This window comes from Citrus clementina, unplaced genomic scaffold, assembly GCF_000493195.1.
Source record: "Citrus clementina cultivar Clemenules unplaced genomic scaffold, Citrus_clementina_v1.0 scaffold_2, whole genome shotgun sequence".
In the NCBI taxonomy this organism is placed as follows: Eukaryota; Viridiplantae; Streptophyta; class Magnoliopsida; order Sapindales; family Rutaceae; genus Citrus; species Citrus x clementina.
Genome location: NW_006262688.1, coordinates 31,290,181 through 31,316,572, shown reverse-complemented (window position 1 = coordinate 31,316,572; position 26,392 = coordinate 31,290,181). Strand labels below are relative to the sequence as shown.

At 35.0% G+C, this 26,392-nt stretch overlaps 4 protein-coding genes and 1 non-coding gene across 7 annotated transcripts; 3 read left to right on the top strand and 2 right to left on the bottom strand.

Moving 5' to 3' along the window:
• The first annotated feature begins 41 nt into the window (after positions 1-41).
• On the top strand, positions 42-7,243 carry LOC18051765 (small RNA 2'-O-methyltransferase). 2 transcript variants are annotated; one of them, XM_006448816.2, is made up of 10 exons: positions 42-388; positions 1,022-1,350; positions 1,503-1,592; positions 2,220-2,677; positions 2,802-3,047; positions 3,742-4,670; positions 5,068-5,219; positions 5,302-5,418; positions 6,157-6,294; positions 6,595-7,243. In XM_006448816.2, the coding sequence occupies exons 2-10, from the start codon at positions 1,078-1,080 to the stop codon at positions 7,045-7,047; spliced, it is 2,856 nt and encodes a 951-aa protein (XP_006448879.2). In that variant the 5' UTR covers positions 42-388; positions 1,022-1,077; the 3' UTR covers positions 7,048-7,243. The 2 variants fall into 2 exon arrangements, with proteins under 2 accessions (XP_006448879.2, XP_024047064.1); XM_024191296.1 differs by having other exon boundaries at positions 2,799-3,047.
• A 3,612-nt stretch (positions 7,244-10,855) lies between these two features.
• Positions 10,856-14,243, top strand: LOC18051764 (protein POLLENLESS 3). The gene is made up of 5 exons (XM_006448815.2): positions 10,856-11,052; positions 11,616-11,828; positions 12,001-12,149; positions 12,236-12,304; positions 12,416-14,243. Exons 1-5 carry the CDS (start codon positions 10,966-10,968, stop codon positions 13,335-13,337), a joined length of 1,440 nt encoding a protein of 479 aa, XP_006448878.1. The 5' UTR covers positions 10,856-10,965; the 3' UTR covers positions 13,338-14,243.
• Positions 14,244-17,458: 3,215 nt separating this feature from the next.
• On the top strand, positions 17,459-22,676 carry LOC18051763 (histidinol dehydrogenase, chloroplastic). Of its 2 annotated transcripts, none has more exons than XM_006448814.2 (15): positions 17,459-17,632; positions 17,753-17,876; positions 18,368-18,489; positions 18,602-18,654; positions 18,805-18,877; positions 19,015-19,116; positions 19,189-19,290; positions 19,396-19,467; positions 19,539-19,601; positions 19,729-19,770; positions 20,179-20,238; positions 20,381-20,491; positions 21,162-21,332; positions 21,773-21,863; positions 22,072-22,676. In XM_006448814.2, the coding sequence occupies exons 2-15, from the start codon at positions 17,762-17,764 to the stop codon at positions 22,353-22,355; spliced, it is 1,461 nt and encodes a 486-aa protein (XP_006448877.1). In that variant the 5' UTR covers positions 17,459-17,632; positions 17,753-17,761; the 3' UTR covers positions 22,356-22,676. The 2 variants fall into 2 exon arrangements, with proteins under 2 accessions (XP_006448877.1, XP_006448876.1); XM_006448813.2 differs by having other exon boundaries at positions 17,460-17,632; positions 17,822-17,876; positions 22,072-22,675.
• A 1,410-nt stretch (positions 22,677-24,086) lies between these two features.
• LOC18051762 (putative germin-like protein 2-1) lies at positions 24,087-24,931 on the bottom strand. Its single transcript, XM_006448812.2, has one exon. It carries the CDS (start codon positions 24,883-24,885, stop codon positions 24,229-24,231), a length of 657 nt encoding a protein of 218 aa, XP_006448875.1. The 5' UTR covers positions 24,886-24,931; the 3' UTR covers positions 24,087-24,228.
• A 751-nt stretch (positions 24,932-25,682) lies between these two features.
• TRNAS-UGA lies at positions 25,683-25,764 on the bottom strand. The gene has a single exon. It is a non-coding gene; the product is annotated as a tRNA-Ser (tRNA).
• Between the last annotated feature and the right edge of the window lie 628 nt (positions 25,765-26,392).

Genomic DNA, 26,392 nt, shown 5'->3' with positions numbered 1-26,392 from the left:
CGTAAATAAAAATATTTAAAACGATAACGGAAAGAAAAAGAAATTAGCAACTGCTTGCTTGGGAAGGCACAACAACAGCTTGAACCGGGTTGTTGACTAGACTAGACTAACTGCTTGCTTGCGAAGGTACAACAACAGCAACAAAATCCATGTCGCATAAATGGCGTTTTCCCATTGGCTCAAAACTTACCAAATTTACAATAATACCCCTACTTTACCCTCCCTCGATAAATAATTGAACCAAAAACCGTCTCTTTCTAGTTTCTAAAACCCCAAAACCCAGGCGCGGAACTCTGACAAGTGAGAAAAACAAATCCTTTATTTAAAAGCTAAAACCCAGAAGTCATATAATATTTACTTGGAATGCCATTGCTTATGAGAAGCGGAGGTACGTACAACTAATTTCACCGTTTCCTTTAGTCGTTTGATCGTCTCTTTATTTTCTGTTTCTTCGTTTAAAAATTGCTCTTTTGAATTTCGTTTATTTTCCACTGAGCTTTGCTTTTTCTTCTGCATTTTAGACAATGCTTAAAGGTCGCGTGCGGCTATGCTTCTGTAGGATAAGCTCTTGAGTAAACTTGCCTTTTTATTATTATTATTATTATTATTTCTGAAAAATGCTTTAAAAGAAAGCACTTTTCCGAAGCACTTTCTTTGAACCAGAAATATGGTACCCAAAAAAAAAAAAAAATGCCGCATATGTTGTTTTGTATGCCTATTATAAGCTTTTGAGTCCCGACTCTGTATTGCATTATTATATCATTTAATTTTTTTTTTAAAAAAAAGTTCTGTACGCTTCTATGGCATTCATTCATATATTATAACTAAATCTGGGTGTACATGTCATTTGTGTCCAGAATTTGTGAATCTTTTGTTATATTTAGCTACAAAGAGTAGAAGAGCTTTTAGATGGAGGTTGTTATAATGAAATCTGTATGTCGATTATGTAAGTATGTGTCATCATGTGGTGTTAATGCATCCTGTTTCATAAGTTTTGACACATTTCGTTGGCTTTATGCAGGTATAAATTAGTTTTTCACTTATATATTTATTTATTTTTGAACCTGGTGAGTGCTGATGGAAAACAGGGGGTTGTCTGTGGTTGCTAAGAGAAAGATGAAACTTACACCTAAGGCTATTATAGTCCAGAAGTTTGGTAAGAACGCTCAATTTACAGTAGATGAAGTACAGGATGTTGTGCAAAATGGTTGCCCAGGACTGGCAATTCCTCAAAAGGGTCCTTGTCTATATCGCTGCAGCTTGCAGCTGCCAGAGTTTTCTGTTGTGTCTGAAACGTTTAAGAAGAAGAAGGATGCTGAGCAATCTGCTGCTGAAAAGGCTTTAGAAAAGGTTTGCTTCATCTTCATTTACCTAAGTTGTTGCAATCATCTTTTCAATTTGATGACTTGCTGAGATTGGCTGCATTTTTGTGTCCACTTTGGACATTTGTTGGGTACCTTTAGTTCTTAAATATTCTGAGATGAATTTCTTTGTTGTCACAGCTTGGCATTGATCCTTCACCAAATGTTCCCTCTGCAGAGGAAGCATGGGATAAGTTGATTGCTTCTGTCAAACATTTATTTTCAAATGAGGTTGGTTACATTTTTCTCAAATGAACTGTGATTGGCCTATGGATATGGTTATGTAGGTTGATGAGAGAGAGAGAGAGAGAGAGAAGAAGCATACTCCACTCAATATTCTGAAACTTAAGTCCACAATTTTAATGTATAACTTCCATTCGATATTATAGTAATTTGTTATGGTTTGTAGGATAGTTACTTTAACTTCCATGATGAGTTATTGTCTTATTGACTCGGCATGTATATAATGCAGTAATTCCTGTATCTTGTACTGATGTCATTTGTTAAATCTCCCCCCTACCACCCAACTATTTTTTCAAGTGTGTGGTAGAAAGTACTTTAATTTTGTTTATATTTACTGGAACACTCATTTATTAAGTCTGGTGAGAGCATGCCCTTTCTTGCTTTGTCTTTTCAGTCATTTGTGAAGCTCATACAATGTATGCAAAAATGAGGTTAACATTCATTTTAGTTTTTTTATTGTTGAAACATGGCTGTTTAGGCAAATATTGCCATATTTTGTTAGAACAATAAAACTTATGTATTTTGTGATGCTCTTAATGTCTTAATTAATTATGAGTAAGCTTAACTTTTCTGACCTTTTTCTTTTGTCCATCATCTTTTTTGTCACTGTTAAAGTTTCTTTCATCTCAAAGTCCCCTGCGTGGCCACTTTATAGCAGCTTTGCGGAGAGATGGTGATCTTTATGGTTCGGTTCCTGCTTCTGTCATTGCTGTATGCGACTCAAAGCTTGCTAATCTATGTAAACTAATTAATCCCAAGGTCGAGTCAAGTCATTTATTGGTTTTGACATATAGCATGAGGGCTGCTACTAGATTATCAGAGTTTGTTGTAACTTCTGAGGGACAGCTTTCCATATGGAGGAAAGATCCATATCCACCTGAGATTATAGAATCATCGATAATCCGACAGTCTGAATCCCCCGATAGCATATGCATTGAAGCCATACACATACCAAGTTCACTGGAAATGGCCGTACATCCAGTGACTCTTAATGTTTCGTCTACTGGGTATTACTTGGATGTTATTGCTCGAACACTTGACCAAACAGACGGCAACAAGATTCTGGTCTCAAGGTTGGCAAATCTATTATTTGGAAAAGCCGTGGAGAATCTATTCCCTTTTTCATTTTTGAACTAGGCTCCTTTAAATGTTTGTACGCTATACTGACAAAGTTTTCTTTTTATTGGTTACCAGCAGGACTATTGGTAAAGCTTCTTCTGAAATGAGGTTGTACTTTGCTGCTCCTAAGTCATATCTTTTGGACCTGTCATCTGATCTTCCAAATGTTGAAGAAGTTGTTGACTTTGAAGGTTCATTGAATCCCAGGGCTAGCCACCTTTATGGTCAAGATATTTATGGTGATGCAATATTGGCATCGATTGGATACACACGGAAGTCCGAAGGCCTTTTCCATGAAGATATTACACTGAAGTCATATTACAGGTTTCTTCTGACAAAATGTACTTACGGAATATTTGGCGTGTTTACCCTTGATATTCTTTCCCCCGAATTTTATTTGAATTTTTAGATTTGATTTCCATGCTTGGTTATTTACCTATTAAAGCACTAGGTTGATTCAAGTTCGGTAAATGTTATGTGTAAGACTTGAAGTTCTGCAACACATTCGATCCAATTATTTATCATTTTTATATGTTCATCAGTCATCGCTCATCTTTGCTTAAAAAACTTCACACAATTGCACTTTTCATCCTTATGTTTTTTTTTCCTTTTTCTGGTCTTTCTTTTGCACGCAAGGTTTCAATATCATTTCCTCATGTGCAATTGTCTCTGTTATTTTGGCACTGCCACATTTTCCCCAAATATTTTGTGTAAGATTGTGAGGAAGGCCAGAGTGTTTTGAACCTCTGGGGAGGTAGGTGTTTATCTGGGAAAATCTCTGTAGGTTATTCTGAATTTCCCACTTAGCTTCTCCTTTTTCTGGTCTTGTTTGAAGAAAGAGTGATGAATGTCAGTGTTATAGCTGCAACTCTTATGTACGAATGTAGTACCTTGTGAGACTCATTCACTTTATCATTCTCTTAGTTTCTTGCTTTATTTGTATGTCTTGTATGATCCGTCTCTTCAGATAACCTTAAATTACCTTGAATTTATAATCATCTTAGATCTGCTCATCCAGGATGCTTATACATTTGACGCCAAGTGGAGTTTACAAGTTGTCCAGAGAGGCAATACTAACAGCAGAGTTGCCAATGGCATTCACTACAAGAACAAACTGGAGGGGTTCCTTTCCGAGAGAAATGCTCTTTATGTTCTGTCGTCAGCACTGGCTATCTGAACCTGTCTTTTCTACCTGCAGTAATTCTTTGAAAGAATCATCGGAGTCATCAAGATTTTATGAGAAGTCAGCAGCTTTAGAGTCAGCTGAGACAGGGAAAGAATGTACAAGTGGAGGTGGCACCACTGCAAGTGACAACGTTAGATGTGAAGTAAAAATATTTTCCAAGTCTCGAGATCCAATTTTGGAGTGTTCACCCAAAGAATTTTATAAGAAGCAGAACGAGTCCATAGAGAATACTTCTTTGAAAGTTATGTCTTGGCTGAATGCATATTTTAAGGACCCTGACATACCATTGGAGAAGTTAAACAATTTAGTTGGTGCCCTTGACATTCAATGTTATCCCCAAAACTTCTTCAAAAAGTTCTCTTCATATCGATTTATTCACAATGTTCAGCAGAGGAAAATGGGAGAAAAATTACTACAAGCAAACTCTATAAATATGCTTAACGCCATCCCAGAACATGGAATTTATTGTTTAAGCATAGGAGGTCCAGATTCTGGTATCTATCCATCTAATGGTTGCTTGTCATTTATAAGTTATTCTGTATCTTTGGTGATAGAAGGTGAAACTATGAAAGAACTTCTTGAAAGCAGAGAGGAATTTGAGTTTGAGATGGGGACTGGAGCTGTTATTCCTCAAGTGGAAGTGGTAACAGCGCAGATGTCTGTCGGCCAGTCAGCTTGTTTCTGTAAGGAGTTGCCCCCACAAGAGTTAATTTTAGCTGCAGCTGATGATTCTGCAAGAACGTTTTCATTGTTATCATCAAGTGAGTTTACTCCCTTTATTTATGTTAACTTAAGAGAGTGTTTCTTTCATAAAGCGCCGGGTGACGATGAGAAATTGACTATCTTTCATGAGATGGAATTAATCAAATTCCCCACAGTTCTAGTTCTGGATAGGTTTGGTGCTCCTGAAAGGGAATTTTCCACATCCCTTTCAGGGGCCGAAGACGAGTATGATGAGTAATCCTCCTTTAATCCCCTGTTCCCCTCTATTCAGCTGAGAAATGCAATTAAGGCGCACAGTTTTTAATGAATGATTCATTGGTTGGTTTTCAATGTCGGGTTTGTACTTGGAAAGATAAAGGAAGAAACAATTATTTGCATTTGTCTGCTTTCTCATTATTCTGTACGTTGCATTTGTCTGTTGTGTCATTTCTGCAGGAGCTTGCTGCTTGGAGTATCATATAACGTTGTTGCGGGTAACAGAACCCCCAGAGGACAGAATGGAGCAGGCTCTATTTAGCCCTCCACTTTCTAAGCAACGGGTGGAATATGCATTGCAGCACATTAAAGAATCCTGTGCTACTACTTTGGTAACATTTACCATTCTCTGGTTATTGATTTTGAGTTTGGGCAATGTAGTCAAGATTTTGATCTTCTTTGTTCTTGTTGCAGGTTGACTTTGGATGTGGCTCTGGAAGCTTACTGGACTCTTTATTAGACTATCCTACAGCTCTTGAAAAAATTGTTGGTGTTGATATTTCTCAAAAGAGTCTTAGTCGAGCAGCTAAGGTCAGAACCACTTACTGCAATAGAATTTTGCAATTAGAGTTTTTTTTTTTTCCTTTTTTAACATCTAATTGGGAAGGAGTTTTGGGTTAGGTTGATTTTGTTTGTTCGGAAGTTTTTTACCTTTGTTTCAGATGTTGATACTGTTTTGCCCTTTTCAAGATGGACCTTACTTTTTCAAGATGCTCTCTTATTTGTAAATTCTTTGGGCGATTCGGGGATAGTGGACATCTTGTTCACCTTTTGTAAATTTTTATCTATCTCTACTTCAATTTTTTCTCAAAATAATCCTTCATTATTTACATGAGATTTATCTGGAGGTGTTCATTATGTAGGATTTCTATGGCATTTAACCATGCATTGGGGCTGTTTGCATTGTTTGGCCTGTACAATTGTCAGTATCTATGTGAGGCACTGATTTAGGATTTCTTGCCTTGAGCATGTAACAAGAGTATGGGGGTTTTGTATATGATAAATAGTTGTGGGCTGCTTGTTTATAAGTGCCAATGGGAAGTAAAATAATCTGTGTGCCAATGGGAAGTGAAATAATATGTAAACACGTAATGAAGAGAATTTGTGCAGATGAATACTTTTTGAGTATAATCTGTTTTTAGCAATGTTCAATTAGTTTATCATCTACACATGTTTCAATTAGGTGGCTGTAATCAACAATTAGCATTGTGTTGTTTCATGAATTAGTCAAAAACTTACCTACATTTTTTGAATTTGTCAATACTGCAGATAATTCATTCAAAACTGAGCAAGAAGTTGGATGCTGCTGTGCCGTGTACTGATGTCAAATCTGCAGTTCTTTATGACGGCTCTATCGCAGTTTTTGATTCTCGATTGCATGGTTTTGATATTGGTACTTGCTTAGAGGTATTCCTTTATCATTTTAAATCCTACTTTCATTTTTTTTTTTTGATTGTTTGATTTTGTTTTTAATTTTTGCTTAAAATCAGACATTATAGTTACCATATACTTCTAGCATCGTATGTCCCCTTTCCCAACCATGAGATGTGTATGTGAGGGTAATTCTAGTCAAGTAAATAAAATTCAAAATCTATCAGATACTTCTTCTAAGTTTCTGACAAAGTTGCAATTACTTTCCAATATAGGATGCTTCATTTTCCCTTAATTTACTGTAATTTTGTGACTAAACGTTTTGAAAACTCCTAGGTGATTGAACACATGGAGGAAGATGAGGCCTCTCAGTTTGGCAACATTGTACTTAGTTCTTTTCGTCCAAGGGTTCTCATTGTTTCCACCCCAAACTACGAGTACAATGCGATTCTCCAGAAATCCAGTTCAACAATCCAAGAAGATGATCCGGATGAGAAAACACAGTTGCAGTCTTGTAAATTCCGCAATCATGATCACAAGTTTGAATGGACTAGAGACCAGTTTAATTGTTGGGCAACAGAACTAGCAGCAAGGCACAATTACAGCGTAGAGTTCAGTGGGGTTGGTGGTTCTGGTGACAGAGAACCAGGGTTTGCTTCTCAGATTGCCGTCTTCAGAAGCCGATCCCCACCTGAGGAAGATGATCTTCTGAAGGATGGAGATTCAGCACACCATTACAAAGTTATATGGGAGTGGGATGGTAACGGCTTGTCAAGATCTTCGCTTTGACAACATGCAGATGAAATGAAACTGACAGCCTTTGACAACATGCAGAGAAGACAAAAGTTTGTATTTTGTTATAAAGCTGCCTGTTTCATTTATGGTAGCATGGATAGCTTATGATATATGATAGGTGCTAACATATTCATATTTGTAGGACAGGTTGAAGAAACTCAGTTTTAAATACAATTATAGACACAAATTTCCATCCGTTAGATTAAAAAAGAATGAAAGGTGAAGAATATAGAACATGAAATATTAATTACAAAAGTCGAGATTAAAGTTATTTTTAAATTTAAAATCTAACAAATAACTTGAGTCCCATCATATGGTAATTAAGGAGGTTGCTATGTTACAGATTCTGTAACATACGCACCCAATTCATGCACCACACCTGTCCTGCATATGGATAAAAGGCATGCAATTGTTTTGTTTGGTAGCTAGCTAACCAATCAGGAGCTGGCTAAGTTGGATCTGTATGTTACAGAATCTGTAACTTAGCCAGCACCGGTAATTAATTACATTCCTAATAATTCTCTCTCTTACCCAACGTTTCTTTCTCCTATCAAATCTAAAAGGGCTTTTCATGTACTTCAAGCAACAAAATCGTAAAAGACGAACAAAAGCATACAAAGACTTCCATGTTAAATTGATTTGCACGGATGTACGCAGAGAATTTGTAGAAAGAAGACAATGGGCAATACATTTATGTAGTGTTTATTTACTGGAGTGGGAGTGTGGAGTGTGGATTCCTCCCACTTCAGTGTTTACTTACCTTAAAAAATGGGGGAGTGGGAGTGGGAATTCGTGGATCCCACTCAATTTTGGAGTGGGGAGTAGGATTCCCACTCCCATGGGGGGAGGTGGGAGTGGGAATCCACTCCCCCCTCTTCCCATTTTATCCTTATAATTAAAATTAAAATAAATAAATAAAATTTAATAAAATAAATAATATCATATTTATTAAAAATAATAATTATATTATATTTAAATTAATAATATTAAACATTAATTTTAATAAATATTAATTTTGTACTATATTATCAATAATAATATTTCATTTGTGTTGCTATTATTAATAATTTTTATTCACATAATTTAAATTAAAATTAATAAAAAATTATGATTTACATAATTAAGAATATTAGTAATTATTATTAATTTATAAATATAATAAAATATTTATTTTATTTTCCAAATATATTTTTTATTAATTTTTTAATTACAAATTATAATTCTGTACATAAGGATAAAATTGTAATTTAAAATAATTTACTCCCAATCCAAGACAAAGTAAACAAATAATTGGGATTCTGATTGACAATCCATACTTTTATTTGGTCTAAGTAAACACCCTACTCCCACTCCCACTCCACACTCCTAATCCAAGGATTCCCACTCCTCGGGATTCTCACTCCAATCCAAAAAGTAAACGCAGCATTAGGGATGAGAATGGGGAGGGGAGGGGAGCGGAGGGGGCCAATCTCCGTGTACTCATCTCTGATATTTTGCGTATGTTCCCGTCCCGTCCCATTTCCGTCAAAATTATTTAAGAGAATTCTCATTCCCTCCCCGAATAATAACAAGAATCCTCGAGGGTCCTTAATCCCTGAATAACTAATACATTTTTTTGTTTTCGATTTTGAGTTAATTATATTAAAATAAAAAATTCAAACAAAAGTAAAGTTCGAAATATATCTTACATTAATATCCATTACAAAAGTCACATACATTAAATTAGTAAGTAACACAGCATGCAAGGGATACAAACTATCATGAACAAATTAATAGCCTAATACAAAATTGTTACAAATAAAATCAAATTTAGATTCAAAATTAACTTTAAAATGGTGGCGCGGACACTTTATAAATGTGGACTATTCTCTTTACAGCACAATAGTTAAGTCGAAACAAATCAAGAGTAAATATTATATTAGATTAGATATTAAAATTGTGATTTGCTGTGGATAATTATAACATCTAAAAATAAATAAAAAATAAATTTAAGATAAATAAAAAATAGATTTAAGTTTAAAATATTTAATGAATATTAAAATTAAAACAAAAGTTTTGGGCTAATAGAATATGTCCGGTCTTTTTAATGTTCTAAATAAAAATTTAGGACTTTAATTAGTTAATTAGGCCTAAAAGTTTAATAATATAAATATTTTGATATTTTTTATTTTTACCAATACTTATAATTTTATAATTCAGATTTTATTATTTATTTACTAGTAATTTTAAAAAATAAAAATTAAATTAAAAATTAAAATGGGGAAATGGGTAGGGGATGGGGATTCCACCTCATCCCCGTCCCCTCCCCGAATAAGAAATTGGGTAAAAAAATTTTCACATCCCTTTCCCGAATAAGAAATTGGGTATGAAATTATATACCCTCCCCGAATAAGGAAAATCCCGGAGGGTACCCATCCCCATGGAGATTTTTGCCATCCCTAAATACATTCCTAATAACCCTATGCATATGCCAAGTTCTTTACTTTTTAACAACAGATAAGTTAATTGATTTTTTTTAATCCACGAAAATCCATTTTAAGGAAATTCTTCAAGAACCGCAAATAGGAGAGAAAAATTAGATTTTATAATCAAAAGGGGAAAGCCACCTCTGAACTTGATTACCCACATTTAAATTCCTCCAATCGCATAAAACTTTAAAAGAGCTTATAGTTTTTTTCTTGGAATTAAATTTGAAATAGATGTCTGATTTTGATCTAAAGAAATTGATCATTATGTTTTTAATTTTTTCATTTATTTCGCAACATAGGAGAGAGAAACAAGAAAATATGAGTAAAAGAAGAAATTAGGATGGGCAAAAAAGCTCGAGCTCTGTGGCCCAGACCGTAGGGCTTTTAGCCCAGCCCTTCAAGGTCAAAAATTTTGAAATTTGCTGTGAATGTGGCTTGTTAAGAGTTTATGGAAAAAATTTGAGCCAATTTGTAAGTTAAAAAAGAAAATTAAATTAAAAAAATAAAAGAAGATTGCAAAATTCAAGTTCTTAAGTTTGTGGTTATATTGTATTGCTAATATTTTGTGTATTGAGTTATTAATTTATTATGTATTGGATAATAATTTTTATTTTAGTGTTTTTTTTTAATTTTTAAAAAAATTATTTAAAACTAATGAAAGACCAAACTCCGCTCAAGCCTGTTAAGCCCCAATCCAAGCCTAGCCTGTCCAAGTGTGGATTGACTTTTAGAGAACCTACACTTGTTACCAATAACATGAACTTCAGCTTGCGTTTAAAAAAGCTAAGACAAGCTTGCAATTTATCATCCCTAGTAGAAATAAAGACCAAACACAGAAGAGCACAGAAAGAAAAATATTATTGCAATTAATAATTTATTTTTTTAATTTTCACTTTTCATTCTTTCTAATCTAAAGGTAAAAAATTTATGTTTATAGTTGTGTTTAAAATTATGTCTCTTTTATATATAATCTGACTTTTGATTAAGTAATCATGATCTATCAATACGAGAAATATGTAGTTTAGTGGGTATAAGTTAATTCATTGGTTGTTCCCCTTGAAATGCTTATGTTCTCTACCAAAATTAGTTTACACAATTATCAATTTATCACCAAATTATTCATTAATATTATTAATCTGAAATTTGCTTAAAGCATGATCTTTTTTTAATTTTTCGTCAAAAAGCCGAAAATCTAAAAATATAATCTGGACCTCATAGCACGTGCGATCCACACGTGTGACAGAGCTGTCCCGCTTGTCCGGTCTCCAAATACAACGGCTACCACCGAGCAGTATTTTCATAGACTCATCTTCTTTCCCCCTTTTCTCACTTTCTTGATCTTTCCGAGAAAATTTTGCGTTATATTTGTAAACCCTAAACTACATTCAATTGAAATTTCAATTAATGAAATTATTTTGATCGTTAAATTCTGTTAAATAACACGATGAGGAGGAAGGATGAAGAACTGTTCCATGTGATTCACAAAGTCCCCGCTGGGGACTCTCCCTATGTGAGGGCCAAGCGTGCTCAGGTTCCTTTTCTTTTGATTTCATTTCTTGCTCCTGTTTCGATTTTTCATATTTCGTACACTTTCATTGACTGTTCTTTCTGTATTATTCTTGAATTCTTACAATTATCTTCCCTTAAGGTTTACGAAGCCTACGTCAATATTAATTTGACAATCTAATCTTCTTCTTGTTAGAAGTTGCTTTCTTTAATGGACAAAACTTGCACAGCAATACACCATGTAACTGTATTATTGATTACTTCTTTGCTAAGTTATTGATGGCGTGTTCCCTTTTCTTGCAAATTACGGTCTGGCTTAAGTCTGAAACTGACAAAATAAAAAAAATAAAAAAAAAGCAACATTATTTAGAATGTAGAAAGTGTTTTTACTCAAAATCAGCCAAAAGGGCTTTCTACAAAATCAGAAAGGAAACGGACAACTTTGGTTTCTATACGTCATTTGTTCTATACAATCTGCTTGCTTAGTATTCTAAAATTATCCCTTTACAGATCTTTACTGAAAGTTAGAGTGAATTTATCAACGTTCTATTTGCTTAGCTGTTCTAATGCTGAAATTTTCCAATTCAGTTGGTGGAGAAAGATCCAAGTAGGGCCATTTCCCTGTTCTGGGCTGCTATTAATGCGGGGGATAGAGTTGATAGTGCCTTGAAGGATATGGCGGTTGTGATGAAACAATTGGATCGATCTGAAGAGGCAATTGAGGCAATCAAGTCATTTCGTTGTCTCTGCACTGATGATTCTCAGGAATCTCTTGACAATGTCCTACTTGAACTTTACAAGGTGAAGCATCATTTCTCTTCTAAAGTACCAATTCTTTTAAGCACTTGCCACTGAAAGACTGATCTGGTCCATTTTTAGAATATTTTTTACTGAGGGGTGTAAGTATAATTGTCCCATATGTTTGTGTGTGTGGTGCTTCCTTTTTTTTTTTTAAGTTATTTTTTCTACGCAGAGGTCAAAGAGGATTGAAGAAGAGATTGAGTTGCTTAAGCGCAAACTGAAAAAAACCGAAGAAGTTATAGCATGTGGTGGAAAGAGTACAAAGATTGCTAGATCTCAAGGGAGGAAAACTCAAATAACTCTTGTACAGGACTTATCAAGGTTGATGTTAAGGTTGAAGTTCACATAAATTCATTACTCAATATAACCCTTTTCATTTATTTAAAATTGGTTTTCCAACAATGCAGGATATCAGGGAACTTGGCCTGGGCTTACTTGCAGCAAAATGATTATGAGAGTGCTGAACGATATTATATGTAAATTTCTTCATGCCCTGGAATATGTTACCAGCATATTTAACTTTCTCCCCCTTTTTTTTATTGAGATTATTTTTAAGGAAAAGTAAAATATTCGACATTTTCTTGCAGGAAAGCTCTGTCTCTGGAATCAGACAAGAACAAGCAGTGCAACCTGGCAATCTGTTTGATATGTTTGAACAGGATTGCAGAGGCAAAATCTTTGCTGCAGGCTGTAAGAGCATCATCTAGGAATGAAAAAATGGATGAGTCATATGCTAAATCCTTTGAACATGCTTCTTTGATGCTGACTGAATTAGAGTCGCAGTCAATGTTACAACCTACTGATTACGGAGAAGCTAAACGTAAAAAAATCTTAAGTTCTTGTACATACATAAATGGAAGTGAGGAGAATGTTTCTAGGTTCATGGTCCCCAGAAAGTGTTGGAAATTTTATTATCCTAAAACTCCATGCGAAAGATCGAATGGGGCTACTGTAACTTCAACTAAAACAGAAGCAAGAGCTGTGCACAAAAAAGCATATGCTTTGCCAGCTGGGGTCATAACGAACTCAGCATCTCCAATTACACAACCAAGAAGACCTTCATGGACATTTGACAACAAAGATCAGAGAAATCAACAAGGGAAAGATGATGCAACTGACAGTCCACATTGGAAACTACCAATCAAGCAAATGACAGCCAGTGAAAATATGCAAGAAGATGCAGTAATGTTTACACAACCAAGATCTTCATGGGGTTTCGGTAACAGAGCACAGAGAAGGGAAAGATGGAGACAGGATACTGTTAGTGGTTCAGTTTGCAAGCTAACATTTGAAAATGCTATAACCTCTGAGAATATGGAAGCTCATGTAATCAATAATCTTAATGGCAAATTACAAGCTTCAACTAATGAAAGATCAGAAATGGGAAGGCCGGACTCTGGAGCTGCTTTGTCATCACCTACTTGTGAAGATTGGAGGAGGAGGCCATGGAGCATTATTGCTAAAGTGAAACAGAAACAACAGTACAGTGGCATTCACTATCGTTACTAGATGGAGACCGAAACAGAAGCAGCACAATAACCTGGTCATCTGTGGTTATATCTATATCCTTTTTCTTATACTTATTACTATGAATTTACTTCTTCCCAAACTAAAATACGGGTTGGCGGGCCTTTTCTTCAAAGGGTAAAAAAAAGAAAAAAAGTTTCAAAACCTTTTCTTCCCAAACTAAAATACTGGCTGGGGGACCTTTTCTTCAAAGGGTAAAAACAAAAAAAGTTTCAAAACCTTACTATAGCAAAACTTTTTCTTAAAATAATATATTAATTTTCAACATCTGCTGGGCAAGCACTTACTTTTTGCCAACCTGCCACTATTTTCATTCCAATAATAAAGTTTTTAAAATACACTTACACATGCACACACTCGTAAGCTCTTGAAGAATGAGGCAACCCTAAATGGTTGTTCTCTCCACAGACTTGCGATATCAGATGTGAGGACTATTTTGTTTGATTCATTGCTGCTGCCTTCTCCTTTAATTCTTCATTGTCTCAGTGTGCTTCCTCTGTATTTCTTACCTCTTTTTCACCCTCTGACTATTCTTTCTATTCTCTCCTCTCCTTTTCCATGCTTCAAACAAAATCCCTCTGTCATGCTTTGTTTGGATTGAAAAATGTGAAGAGAGAAGTTTGATACTCTCATTGAGAGTAAATGTAAGTTTGGAGAGAGAGGCTCCAATTTATATTTTTTGGCAATAACTCGAAATTTCATCACAATTTTTCCAAATATTGTGGAAAATAAAATAGGCAATGGCTTAATTTTCCAAATATAACTTCTAAATATAAACAACAAATACTTTGAAATTGCAACACTTCTCCTTTCATCATCTCTTTTCATTTCATTGTATATCCAAAGTAGAGAAACATGACTTCTTCATCTCTCTTATTGCTCAAAATTCTCAAAAACCGTTTAATTCATTTCATTTCAAATTTGAAGAATCTCAACCTTAACCAAATTAGAAATTATTTCCAACATACCAGTGAAATCAAACTTATGTTGTCTTTCAAAAGAAAAATTGTTTTTGCTTTTATAGCTGTTTAATGATTCAGTAAATTTATTTGCTCAATCTGATTTGCTTCCTCTTTTTTCCTGTTTGATTTATAATGTTACTCCTCTCAACTCTTTCCAGAGCACATGAATATCTCAACCAACTAAGTTTTTATCTTTATTATTTTTCTCTCTTTGCTACAATTTCTTTAATTTCATTTATGATTTCTTTTCTGTTAAAATAGTCCCAAATTTATTTTATCTCAATGGATTCTAACATTTTTTTTTAAATAAAGCTTACACTCTTGAATAATTATCAGGGCAGCAGTACAATTTAAACAACTCCAAAGTCTTTACAACATTGCTTCCTAACTCACCTATGTGGTCCTTGCAGTGACCTACTTGGTTTTCTGGTTTGTTGAGTAGCTTAAACTTGTGCTAAGTGCTACGTATATCTTGATATCCTACACTTTCATTCACTTTAGCTTCTGATCTGGTTTGGAATAACATCTGTTCTCTTTGTCACTTTCCCATAGTACTGTAGCTGGCAACACTAATATCTCATTGTCATCTTCCCATGGTTCTTCAGCCGGTGACATTAATATAAGACATTAGACTATATAGGCTGTATGATCATTGAATCAATTGCAAGAAAATCCAATATGATTGCTTTAGCATGGTGGTGCACCTTTTCATATCACACATTGAATTCCTTTGTTGCCATTTTCTTCTGCATTTAAGTTGGAAAATCCTTGGAGTGATTGCTTGAGCAGTATTTTGATCTTCTAAAATTGAATGGCGCGTATGGAATTCATCTTGGAGTGTATTCCTGTACTAGTGTGGAGCTTGTTTAATGATTACTGAAAAGCAGCATTTTGATATGAACATTGGAACTGTTATATTTTATGATTGATTAACTTCTATTATGCTGCTTTTTGCAGGTTAACTTGTAAGATTTTGCATTTCATGTATCTCTGATAAATGATTCTTAGAGCAACAAATGGATTATTTTCTTCTGTATTTAAATATAGGGTTTAGGATAACTTCAGATCTATCTATGTGTTGCATTTGTCTGTGTTATCATTCTTGCAGGATTCTGGATTGCTGCTGGGAGTATTCTATTACTTTTGCTGTGAACAACACAGCCCCAGAAGGACAGCACTGATCAAAGCTCTTTTCGGTACTCAATTTCTTATGCAACAAATAGAGCGTGCATTGCTAAAGGATCTAATCCGATACCTTTTGATCAGTTGCGTTGATATGAAATTTTACTTTGAATTTTTATCTCCCCTGATTTTTTTGCAGTTTTACTTCGGATATGGCTCTTGAAGTTTGCTGCATATCTTTGTGGTCTTTCATTTCTGTTTCGGCATGTTTGTAGTCTGTGTCAATTCCTCTGTACTTGTTCTCAAATTTACTTTTGTCTGAGTTTCTATAGCGATGATAGGTGAGAAATTTTGGATGACAAGCATGGTAAGTGGTAACGGTTGTGGTCTTGTAAAATCTGCAGATATGACCACAAGTTATAGAGTGCACTAGGGAGCAGTCCAATCATTGGGCAACATGCAACATTGTAGTGTTGTGTGAAATTGGGTTGCTTCTAATATTGCTGTAAATATAGATGCCAATTAGGCGGTACAGTTGGATGTGGATTCATAAATTAGTCATTATTTCATGCTTTGTGCACTCTCATCGTGATTAAGAAATAAGCATGCGTTTGGGGCAGCTGCGCTGCTGCTCCCCACCTTTTATTCTGGGGGAATATAGGTTGGAGAGCAACCTAAAAACTATAACGACCTGACCTTTTGTTTTGAGTAATTGGCAAAGGGCCTTTTCATTTCATTTCTTTTTTTTTTTTTTTTTGAAATGACAAAAGAAAGAAAGAAAATATACAAAAAATATATACATAGATTTTTGAAGAAAGTTTTATAAATAGAACGAATAATCAATTGAACAAAGCAAACTATCAAAAATTTAAGACAAAAAAATTGGGTGTCGATTAATAAATTCCATAACCATCAGAATAATTACATTTTTTTTATTTTTTTTGGAAATTTTTGTCTAGGTATAAGGGAAAAGGCTCCGCTGTATTCTTTTGAACTTCCCTCTAGGTGGATGTTTCTTTCTTGTAGACTAGTCCTTCTCAAACAAGAAGAAAGCAAAAAATACGGGGGGTGTCAACAAAAAATAATGTAATTTTCAAATATTTAAAAATAAGAAGGGGAGTCGAGAGGAATTTGAAATGGTGGATCCAAGAACTGTACTAAGCGTCCCCTCCTATTTCTTGAGTACCCCTCCCTTTGAGGAATATAATCATTTTAGAAAATGGGAATTTCATTCCCACCATAAGAATGTGAAATGTAATAATTATTTTCAATTTTAAGTAGGGTTCACCACTTTAATTCTCATTCTAAATCTTATTTAAACAAATAAATATATGGTTTATTCTTATTTCTTAATTTTTATCTACGTTCCCAATAAATGAACACACGGTTAAAGTATTTGATGGTTTTGGCCGGAAGGAGTCAAAACATTGAGTGCGCGGCAGAAAATATCAAAACAATCGGGGACAGGATAGAAATTTTCAATGAGTATTGGCTTTTACGGCCCGTTAATAGTACTGATACGAAACCGTTTTCCAAATTTATTATTTTAACCTCAGTGAAAATTACTGCTTGGTGCATGAAACTGACGTGATAAAAACCCTTTTGCAAATTTATTATTTCTGTTTTTCTTTCTTTTGTTTGTGCAAATAAATTCGCTGAGCAGGAATTGTATTCCTCCTATTTACTATTGTCTTCCTTTTTCCATTTTTTTCTTTTTAAAGTTTATTTAATTAGATTTGTTATATCAATATTTTCTTATCTCTAATTTCTTCTTTTGTAGGTTTCTGGGTAGTGTATCTAAGTTTTCGTATTTTAAAAAAATAAAAAAATAAAAATATCGTTATGGTAAATTTTTGTTTTTATAATGTAAATTTAGAAGGGGTATTTTGGCACATAGATATCCAATTCATTGTACTTACTTGAAATAATGGGCAGTATCGTTATTGCACACGGCACCGTTACATTTAATAACGGATTTGACGGTTTGGGGTGCGCACTGGAAGAAGTCGAAATAATAGGGCGCGCGGCGGAAAATATCAAAACATTTGGATACGAGCGGAAATAATCCAAACTAAAAAGCCCAAAAAGCAATTGAAGAAAGTGGGTGGGGGAAAAAAAGGGCAAACGAAACAGAACAAAACAGAACTAGCAGAAGTGAAGAGTAGATTCTGCTATCGGGAAACAGCCGCAAAGGTAAGCGGCAGTTCGACCTCTTCTTTCAAAATTGGAAGCAAAAGAGAAATATTTTGAAATTGAAGAAAAAACAAGATTTGTTTGGAATTTCAAATGATGTGATGATTAATGTGATTGAAGGTTGTAGTGATGACGGACACTCAGCTTCTGTTCTTTAACCGAAGCCACATTTTTATTAAACCTTTGCAGAATCGTCGTTTTGGTTTCACTCGCGTCCAGAAATACAATCAGTTTTTTTCGTCAGGTAGGTACCTTTATTTTTTACATTTGTTCTATTTTTTTTTTTTTGCACTGTCTTCTGATTGTCGCTAAAATGAAATTTTTTTTTCTGGGGAAATTTTGTTATAATTTGAATTTTAGGATTTATTATCATTAAATGTAGGTCCAGTAGATTTCTGTTGAGCTTTTAAGATCTAATCGAGTAGATTAATAAGGTGTATTGGAACTATTTCTTGTATCAATTTTTTTTTTCTTGAGATGAAATTCTTTGTGAAATCTCTTTAATTTTTCTTTTTCAGAGAAGTACTGGAAAGCTGCTTTTCAAAAGCATTTTGAAATCTTTTTAAACATCACTTTTACTCTAAATCTTCGTCAGTTGATCAATATTTGGTGGATAATTTACCGTACATTGACACTTTTCTATTTCTATATTTTGTACATTTATTTATATATATATATTTACTATATATGGCTAGGGATCTCTTAACTTCTTTGACTAATTAATTCTTGTCACAGGTTTAATTCACAAGAGAATACAGTGTTCAATGAAGTCTTATAGACTATCAGAACTGACTCATGCTGAGGTCCAGAGCTTGAAGGCTCGTCCTCGTATTGATTTCTCTTCTATTTTCAGCATGGTCAGTCATTATTTTGTTTCTGGAGCTCTTTGTGGAGAATCTGTCACTCACTTTGTATGTAAATATAGCATACTTAGTACTTTGATAATCTGAAATATCTACTCTGTATCAGGTCCATCCAATTGTTGATGATGTTCGCAATAGAGGAGATGCTTCAGTTAAAGAGTTTGTATTTCTTTGATTCCTTAGATTTTCTTGATATTTTGCACCTGTTTTCAAGGTTGTCGCCTGAACATTGTAGTTAAAACTCGCTTGTTTCACCTATGGTTTTCTTTCATGATGACATTTGACATTGATTATATATTTATTTTGCAGTTATACTGAAAGATTTGACAAAGTTAAACTGGAAAAAGTAGTTGAAAATGTCTCTGAGCTTCCTGACCCTGAGGTATTTCGTTTTGTTTATTTCTAGGCATGAAATTTGCTTAGACTACTTATTTTATATCCTAAAACATCTACATGTAATTTGCCTCCTCTACCCGATGAATTATTTTGTCTCTTATTCTAGCAACTGCCGTTTCACAGCTTGATGCAGCTGTTAAAGAAGCATTTGACGTGGCATACAACAACATATATGCTTTTCATCTTGCTCAAAAGTCAGCTGAGACAAGTGTTGAGAACATGAAAGTAAGTAAATGTTAGTGATTGCTTGCTGTTTTCTCCTTATGTATAAACCTTTTGGTGTCACAAATTTGTCAGGGTGTTAGATGCAAAAGAGTGGCGAGGAGCATTGGTTCTGTAGGTCTTTACGTACCAGGGGGAACTGCTGTTTTACCTTCAACAGCTCTGATGCTTTCAGTAGTATGTTGAAGAGATGTATTATATCAATTCTTTTTCCTGGTTTACTGTCCACATTGTTCATGTTGGCTGGATTTTGATTTAACATTTATTTCATCTGTTTTTCAGCCTGCACAGATTGCTGGATGTAAAACAGTTGTCCTTGCGACTCCCCCAAGCCAGGATGGCAGCATATGTAAGGTATTCTCTCAGACTTATTGAATTATACTATGAATATTACCTGCTGAGTGCTCTTCAATGTTTCTCTACAGGAGGTACTGTATTGTGCCAAGAAGGCTGGTGTCACTCACATCCTTAAGGCTGGAGGAGCTCAGGTTTGATCAATATTGTAAACAATTCTCATTAGGTTATGCATTTGGCAGTGTGGTTCTCTCCCAGTTACCTTTCTTTCTGTTTAGTATTTATAATTCATAAAGTTTTTCATTTTTTTTTGTTTTACAGGCAATATCAGCTATGGCTTGGGGAACAGAATCTTGCCCAAAGGTATTAACTTCCTTGCAACTTATTTCTTAGTGTCATACATGTTCCACTAGCAATTCCTTGATATGAGCTTTAGTGCCATTTTATAATTTACCATTCTTTTACTTTTTTCCTTGTTCTAAGATATTGATACCGTGGTTTCTACATTTCCATTGTTTTGACTGTTTGGAAAGTCACGAGGTCCTATGTTTAAAGGGATAACATACTGTTTTTGCTATTAAAATCTAGTGATTCAGTCCTGTAAAAATGATGCAAGCTTGTGCTAGTAACTATGCTGTGGAAAAGGAAATGCTTCAATTACAAATTGGTTAACAAGTATAGTTATTTATTAGTGGACAGTATTATTGTCTCTTCATTTATTTATTCATTTACTCTCTAATACAGTAGTGTTTTTTCATCATTACATTGTAGGTTGAGAAGATTTTTGGGCCTGGAAATCAGTATGTCACAGCTGCAAAAATGATTCTCCAAGTATGTATTCCTTTTTCCTTGCTTATATGGCTACAGTTCTTTCCAGTCATATTAAAGAAAAGTGTCGAGGAATTGCAAACTGTGCATCTTGTAATTGTTCCAATTTGACTTGGCTCATTACATGTTAATATCTGCTCGACAGAACAGTGAAGCAATGATTTCAATTGACATGCCAGCTGGCCCTTCAGAAGTCTTGGTCATTGCTGATAGATATGCCAGTCCTGTTCACATAGCTGCAGACTTGCTATCTCAGGTACTTGATTTGTTGTCTTTCTTATAGTTTTAGATGGAATTATTTATTATTTCACCCTGATTATAAAGCACAAAGTGACTATAGTTTTGCCTCCTATATTGTTTAGTCATTTAGAAAAGCTTTGTCACCTTTAGACTTGTTTTGTCATTGCAAGAGCTATTGCAATAATGCTGCCGTACTTAAGCGACAATGGAAATTATATCATTCAAATGCTTTCATTGGTCATCTTTGTTGGTTTCCAACTAACAAGATTTTTCTATAGTTTCGAAATTATTTTCTCAATAATGAACAAAGTTTTCTTGAAAGGAGAAATCTTCCTGTTAATTTATATCCCATTAATATGATCATTCTTAGGCTGGATCTTGTGTCATAATTTTGTCACCCCTTGCATACTTCTTTTCTGCAAGAACAAAATGTTTGTTATGCTTAGTATCTTTAGTTTAATGTATATCTGTCTTAATTCTGCTCTTTATTCTAGTAGTTTTTTATTCGCCAAATTATCTGAGGCCTATGCTTTTTTGAATCCATTTGTAGATGTTATGCCTTTAATACCTGTCTAATTTCTCACATTGGCCACTCTGATTGCATAACATATGCACGAATAAAAAATTAGTTTCCTACTTATTTATTCAATAGTTTATGTAAGCTGATGTCTCTTCTTCATGCTTAGGCTGAGCATGGACCGGACAGTCAAGTTGTCCTTGTAATTGTTGGGGATGGAGTGGATCTAGAAGCTATTGAACAAGAAATCAGTAAGCAGTGCCAGAGCCTTCCAAGGGGAGAGTTTGCTTCAAAAGCACTGGGCCACAGTTTCATGGTCTTTGCCCGTGATATGTTGGAGGTTAGTCAAGAATTTCCTTCATTTGTACTTTCAAACTTAGATGAAGTTGATCAACAATCATCCATGTTATTTTTAATCTCTGTGAAATGAGCTTAGGATTGAGGAATAGCAGTGTAGGTGGCATAGAATTTTCTTCTTGCACTAAATATTGTAGTATCATATCAGATATGTAAACTGGCTAGGTTGCCCACGCCTGCTTCCTGGTGATGACGTTTTATTCTGATGTTTTATTTTAGACATCTGGAAACAAATAAGGTTACTGTATTTGAAAACAGTTTTCAAGAAGAACTCAATCTCCAAAGATTAATGCTAAATACAATGACTCATATCTGGTATCCTTCTGAGGAATTCCAGAATTCTTAAATCATACATGTTACTATGCAGTAGGGTCTTTGAAATTATATTAATTTTAAATGTACCTTTGTCATTGGTTCTCGTAGGCGATCTCCTTCTCAAATTTATATGCACCCGAGCATCTAATTGTCAATGTAAAGGATGCTGAAAAATGGGAGTCCATCATCGAGAATGCAGGTACAGCTCTGAAGTTCTTCCTTTCATCCACCCTTGCTTTCTAGCAAGCCTTCTTTTGTGTGTCCTCGCCATTATTGATTGAACTACTATGACTACATTTATGATCTGGGTTTAATAAGTGTAGTTGAGAGCTCAATGGGCATTTTGTCATCTAGATGTAACTCCACAAAGGATTAATGAAAAACGACCTGGTCATTTGTCATTGCAGGCTCGGTGTTTTTGGGAGAATGGACTCCAGAAAGTGTGGGAGATTACGCAAGTGGGACAAACCACGTCCTTCCCACATATGGGTATGCACGAATGTATGGGGGTGTGTCTCTTGATTCCTTCTTGAAATACATGACGGTGCAATCATTGACAGAGGAAGGTCTGAAAAAGCTTGGTCCATATGTGGCAACCATGGCGGAAATTGAGGGGCTAGAAGCCCACAAGAGAGCCGTGACTTTTCGATTACAGGATATTGAAGCCAGGCAAGTTTCCAGTAAGAGATGAAAAACTATTACCTCGTTGAGGCAGTCTTTGTTGTATTTATACACAAAACTTTCCGGACATCTGCTCTCTCGTTTCAATTTTGCGAAAGTTTTTGAGATTCTGCCATCATCCTTGGAGTTTTCACTGTTGTAACATGACGGGAATCATATTATTCCAATGTCATATAAGCTTCTAAGACCAATTAGCTTTTACGCTTCCTCAATAACTTTGCAGGTTAGTCTGTTTTTGTTGTAACATGACGGGAATCATATTATTCCAATTCTATATAAGCTTCTGAGACCAATTAGCTTTTACGCTTCCTCAGTAATTTGGTTCAGAATCAACAAATTCAATGATTTGAAAGCTGATTGTGATCTCCATAATTACAAATCTAAACCCAAATAGAATACCATCTCACATTAACTTTGCAGGTTAGTCTGTTTCAGAAAACTGCATGTTTTCAGCTAAAGATTAATAAGCAGATTCACAAAGTGCAGGGGCTGAAATCACCGCTAAAGGCGGATGTCTCATAAATGCAACTATGCAACATCAACAATTTGCAAAGACGGCGCCAGCATGTCTCTTATACCATGTAGAGTCACGGGTCAAGGCCGGACCATTGTAACTTGCACCAATCACCTCTATCACTCGAACCACAAGTACACAATGGCTAAGGTGCCAGCTCTAGGCACAATAGAAATTTTGCATACCTTCGGATGGAGAGAGCTTACCTCATTTTTCAAGCTTGAGGTCCGTTTCTGCAATTTAAACAATCCATGCCCACTAAATAAGGCTTGTACAATAGCATGTACGAAAAACTTCAACCAGAGATTGTCTATCATGAAATGCAACCTTTGTTTGCATGAAAGCTATTCCAAAATGTGAAGACAAACATGTGAGCTCCTCTCTTTTCAACATTTCTCTATCCTGCAAACCATTTCCTTTCCTATGGACTATTGTTCTCTTGTTCACACCATGATTGTTGAAAAAAGAGTACGTCTCCGAAGCAGAGATGATGAAACAGAGTTGTTAGAATTGCAAAAGCCAGAATCCTGTCGTACACTTACTTAAGTACTAAAAGATTACACTCAATAACTAATAGGTTTCCAGCTGGATGAGCTAAAGAGTTACAGATTGGAGTGTCAATTTCTTGTTTATCAACCCCAGTTTCTGAGTACTGAACTTAAAATCCTAAGGATTCGTTTGCAGCAAGCAATTTCATTTAATAGCCTTTTCCAATGTGAGCACCTAAATGAAAAAAATGGGGAAATTGATGTACCTTCATTTCTTCCGGATTAGTAACTTCATACACCATGTGCTTGCACTGTAGTGTAAGTAGTGGCTACGTTCTCTGAGTTTATATAATACAGAAAGGGACATGGTACTAGGAAGACACGTGCGAGGGAGTGCATACTAGTATCCTTAAGACACCGATAAGTGATAACACGCATACAATGACACGTGCTCGTGTACTTCTGTCTGAAAGTGTCTGTCAGTGCTTCAGTTAAATATTGAGAATAAAAAGTGCCCAACTACCTTTGAACTCCAAAATTTTTTAAATATCTCTACAAAGAATGCCATATTAGACCAGAAAAATGAGAAATTTTGAGAATTTTTAAGAAAATTAATGAATAAATGAAGTGATTGGGAATAAACAATATAGTTACACTAATTATTATTATTATTTAAGGCAGACGTGAAGAAAAAAATGACACAGATTGAGAGAAATATAATAAATGAATTTGAGTGATATTCTTTAAAACTCATCAAGCCATTGCAGTGTCCAGCCGCAAATAATTAAACCATTATACATAAGAGAAGCTAGCACAAAAATACAACTTCATCCGATCCCAAGCCAAATCCAACAGGAAGGAATATTACTATACTTTAAGAGCTAATTAAACTTGGAACGCAAGATAGCCACATTCTTCTTGTCAAACAAGAAAGTCTTGGAAATAATTTCATCATTAAGAACAGGCTTGGATGTGAAAAGAGCCGGTGCTATACTGCTGGTGCCAGGGTTTTGGCTGTTGAGTGCTGCAATTGCGACAGCATTGGCCTTCCCCACATTCCTCTGGTAATGAAGCAAGCCCATTGGAAAAACAAACACATCACCCTTGTTCAAAATCTTGGAAAAGTGACGATAATCGGGGGCGGTGCCGATGAATCCAACTTCGAGGGTACCTTCAAGAACAGTCATTATTTCGGAGGCACGAGGGTGAGTGTGCGGTGGGTTGAGGCCATCGGGGGCAAAGTCAACGCGTACCATTGACAGTCCAAGAGTGTTAAGCCCTGGAATCTGTTGTACATAAACAGGGGTAGCCTTAGACCCCATTGGGTTTGAAAAGTTGCCCTGTTTGTCAAGGCCGGTGAAGTAAAAATCATCGGCGTGAGCTGTCTTTGGATCCTTGCATGGTGCACCGTTAACGAACACATGGCTGTAGATGTCAGCCACGCAGAAATCAAGTATATTGTTACTGTCAGCTGCCAAACACGCAACGAAGAACGAAACTGAAAGCAGCCCTATCAAGCAGATTTGAGTAGAGGCCATTTTTTTTTCTTGCAAATTAAATGCTGCTTATTACAACAATTATTGAATGGCCTCAAGCTGTGGGAAAACCTTGCATTGCACATTTGTTCTTTTATAGGCGGGGGGAGAAGAAACTTGTCAACGATGGTTGATTCGAAACAGATGCAATATTGTTAAATTTGCCCTTAACTAATACCTTGTGTGGCTCTCCATTTTCCCCGCGCTTCATTGAAACCTATGCCACCGCTCCTCAAACCTCATTTGGGTTTGTTCTAAATTTCAGCTTGAAATCTAATTGACCAGTCAATTACATGCTATAGATTAATACACCAACTTTGTCCAATTGAATTATGGGATTTTTTGTAAAGAAAAATATATATAGATGTCATGTTGTTGATTGTATTAGATGGGTACCAAGTGATATGCTTTTTAAATCACTCATAGTTTTATATTTAGGCACATTACGTATATAGGTGTAATATGATTTTTAATGGAGGCTTCACCAATTTTTGGACTAGATAATTCTTCTCTTACAATCAATAAATGAAATAACCGTTAATTCCTCACAAAGAATTAATAAACAAATTTTCTGATACGACACTCGAATTTTCAGTTCAGGGAATAGAAATGCATTTAGCAGTAAAGAGTACTGTTCGATGACAAAAGCGTAGTAAATTTCGTATAAATAATTTGAGGGGAGGTTTCTGCCTAGTTCCAAATTCTTTTAATCTAAGTAGTATACTATCAAACCCAAAGGGAGGTAACTGATAATTACACTCTGCTGGAAGCCTATAAAAATAAATGTAAAAAGTGGTAGCCGTCGACAGCAGGGTTCGAACCTGCGCGGGCGAAGCCCAACAGATTTCAAGTCTGTCTCCTTAACCACTCGGACATATCGACTTTAGGGCTTCGGCACTTTACTTTAAAATTATCATACTTGATAAATAACTGCATCCAGGTGTGTCATTTAATAATTGCTGTCAAATTAACACATTAACAATTAGGCATAAATTTTATTGTTACTTAAGATATGGTGACCAATGATTAGTGTCGTGTCACTTAAACTACAAATTTTTTTATTCTAACTTTGCAATAAAAGAATTATTAAAAAATGAAAAATTTAAAACTCACTGATCATTTACACGTATGCATATGTCTGTGTGCACGCAATCTTTACTTGTTTGATTACAGGAGAATACATATAATTAAGAGAAATGATGCCGTCCAGTTCTAGTGGGTTGAAAAATTCATCATATATATATCAAATATATCAAATATGTTAGAACATGATGCGACAATAAAATTCCTTTTTGTCAGTTCTTTGAATAATTAAATAAAGGGCTAGCTCTAAGTTTGCCAACTAATTATTTTAACCTTATAGATATAGATAGTTTATTACGTATTTGGCCTTGACTTGGTCTTTCATTTCCTTGTTGTGTTCTTCTTCTGCTCCATTCGCATTTAATTTGGTTTACTGTTTGACTTGGCTGCATACATTCTGGTGATGATTATCAGAATCATTCTCATT

Excerpts from the sequence above, each read along its gene's own strand:
- LOC18051765 (XM_024191296.1), top strand. The coding sequence starts at position 1,078 with ATGGAAAACAGGGGGTTGTCTGTGGTTGCTAAGAGAAAGATGAAACTT. Across the intron at positions 1,593-2,219 it reads AACATTTATTTTCAAATGAG|TTTCTTTCATCTCAAAGTCC; the intron begins GTTGGTTACATT and ends TCACTGTTAAAG. Across the intron at positions 3,048-3,741 it reads ACACTGAAGTCATATTACAG|GATGCTTATACATTTGACGC; the intron begins GTTTCTTCTGAC and ends CTGCTCATCCAG.
- LOC18051764 (XM_006448815.2), top strand. The coding sequence starts at position 10,966 with ATGAGGAGGAAGGATGAAGAACTGTTCCATGTGATTCACAAAGTCCCC. Across the intron at positions 11,053-11,615 it reads TGAGGGCCAAGCGTGCTCAG|TTGGTGGAGAAAGATCCAAG; the intron begins GTTCCTTTTCTT and ends TTTCCAATTCAG. Across the intron at positions 11,829-12,000 it reads TCCTACTTGAACTTTACAAG|AGGTCAAAGAGGATTGAAGA; the intron begins GTGAAGCATCAT and ends TTTTCTACGCAG.
- LOC18051763 (XM_006448814.2), top strand. The coding sequence starts at position 17,762 with ATGACGGACACTCAGCTTCTGTTCTTTAACCGAAGCCACATTTTTATT. Across the intron at positions 20,239-20,380 it reads CTGCAAAAATGATTCTCCAA|AACAGTGAAGCAATGATTTC; the intron begins GTATGTATTCCT and ends TCTGCTCGACAG. Across the intron at positions 21,333-21,772 it reads TTGCCCGTGATATGTTGGAG|GCGATCTCCTTCTCAAATTT; the intron begins GTTAGTCAAGAA and ends TGGTTCTCGTAG.
- LOC18051762 (XM_006448812.2), bottom strand. The coding sequence starts at position 24,885 with ATGGCCTCTACTCAAATCTGCTTGATAGGGCTGCTTTCAGTTTCGTTC.